This window comes from Verticillium dahliae, genomic scaffold (assembly GCF_000150675.1).
Source record: "Verticillium dahliae VdLs.17 supercont1.26 genomic scaffold, whole genome shotgun sequence".
NCBI classification, from domain to species: Eukaryota; Fungi; Ascomycota; class Sordariomycetes; order Glomerellales; family Plectosphaerellaceae; genus Verticillium; species Verticillium dahliae.
In genome coordinates this window covers 210,108-211,208 of record NW_009276941.1, presented here as the reverse complement: position 1 = coordinate 211,208, position 1,101 = coordinate 210,108, and the positions used below count along the sequence as shown (strand labels likewise).

At 61.9% G+C, this 1,101-nt stretch overlaps 1 protein-coding gene across 1 annotated transcript; it reads left to right on the top strand.

The window, feature by feature from the left end:
• Positions 1–122: 122 nt before the first annotated feature.
• VDAG_09478 (uncharacterized protein) lies at positions 123–914 on the top strand (the record flags this gene model as incomplete). The annotated part of the gene is made up of 1 exon (XM_009658439.1): positions 123–914. The coding sequence occupies one exon, from the start codon at positions 123–125 to the stop codon at positions 912–914; it is 792 nt and encodes a 263-aa protein (XP_009656734.1).
• Positions 915–1,101: the final 187 nt, after the last annotated feature.

Genomic DNA, 1,101 nt, shown 5'->3' with positions numbered 1-1,101 from the left:
AAGACTAAAGCTGTTCAGACTAGAGATAGATCATGGAGTGGTGTACAATAGGAGAAGAGAACAGCATGCTCAATGGGTCAAGCATGAGCCAAACCACAAATTAGACTCTCCGAAAGAGTCAGATGTCAGTCGAGCACAAGTCAGTCTATGTTCGTCTTTACTGTGATGCAGACAGGAGAGTAGCCACCTTTTCCCTAGCTCTCGTCCTTGTCGTCTTCGTGTGGCCGTGGCCCGTCGAGTTCGCCCTCGGCCGCACCCACGGCAACCCGCTGCGGTGGCGCCGCCGCGTCGGCTTCCGCGACAAGGAGATGTACGTGCGCCGCAGCCGCGACTGGGACCGCAAGCTCCGAAACGGCCACGGCCACGGCGACGGCGACGGCGCCGACGTCCTCCAGAGCGCCGAGACGCGCGCCGCCCTGCTGGCCCTCGTCCGCCAGGCCACGTCGCCCATGCTGCAGCACGAGAAGACGGGCTACCTGACCATGAACGGCGAGTGGGACCTCGACTGGGAGGCCATGGTGACGGCGCACGCCCTGGTCGACCGCAAGGACATGGCCCTCGACGCCTTCCGCGCCGTCGTCCTCGTCCACCACGTCGAGTACGGCTGGATGGCCCTGGCGCAGCCCCGGGACGACGCCGCGCAGGAGGCCGGCGTTCCTGTCGACGTTGACGTCGACGCCCGCCGCCAGCAGGTCTTTGCGTTTCGCGACGCCCTCGCCGCCGTCGGCAAGGAGGACCTGTTCTTCCGCTGGATCGAGATTGTGCAGTACGAGTCGACCCAGCCGGGCGGCTTCGGGCCCGAGCGCCAGGTCGATGCGGCCAAGAAGATTCGCGACCTGTTCAGCAACGAGGGCATTGACTTTGACGAGTTTTGGAAGGAGAGCGTCGGCGAGGATGCCGAGGCATCTTTTTAGTCTGCTTTGAGGCTTCTTGCGTTTGATGACAAGATTCGTGTACGATCAAGACTAGGCGGTGGTGTTTTGCAGATAGACATGAACAGAAGGACGCTCAGAGGACGCACAGAGGACGGCACAGGCAGTAGCATGACAGCAACTAGACGGCACAGGCAGTAGCATGACAGCAACTAGACGGCACAGGCGA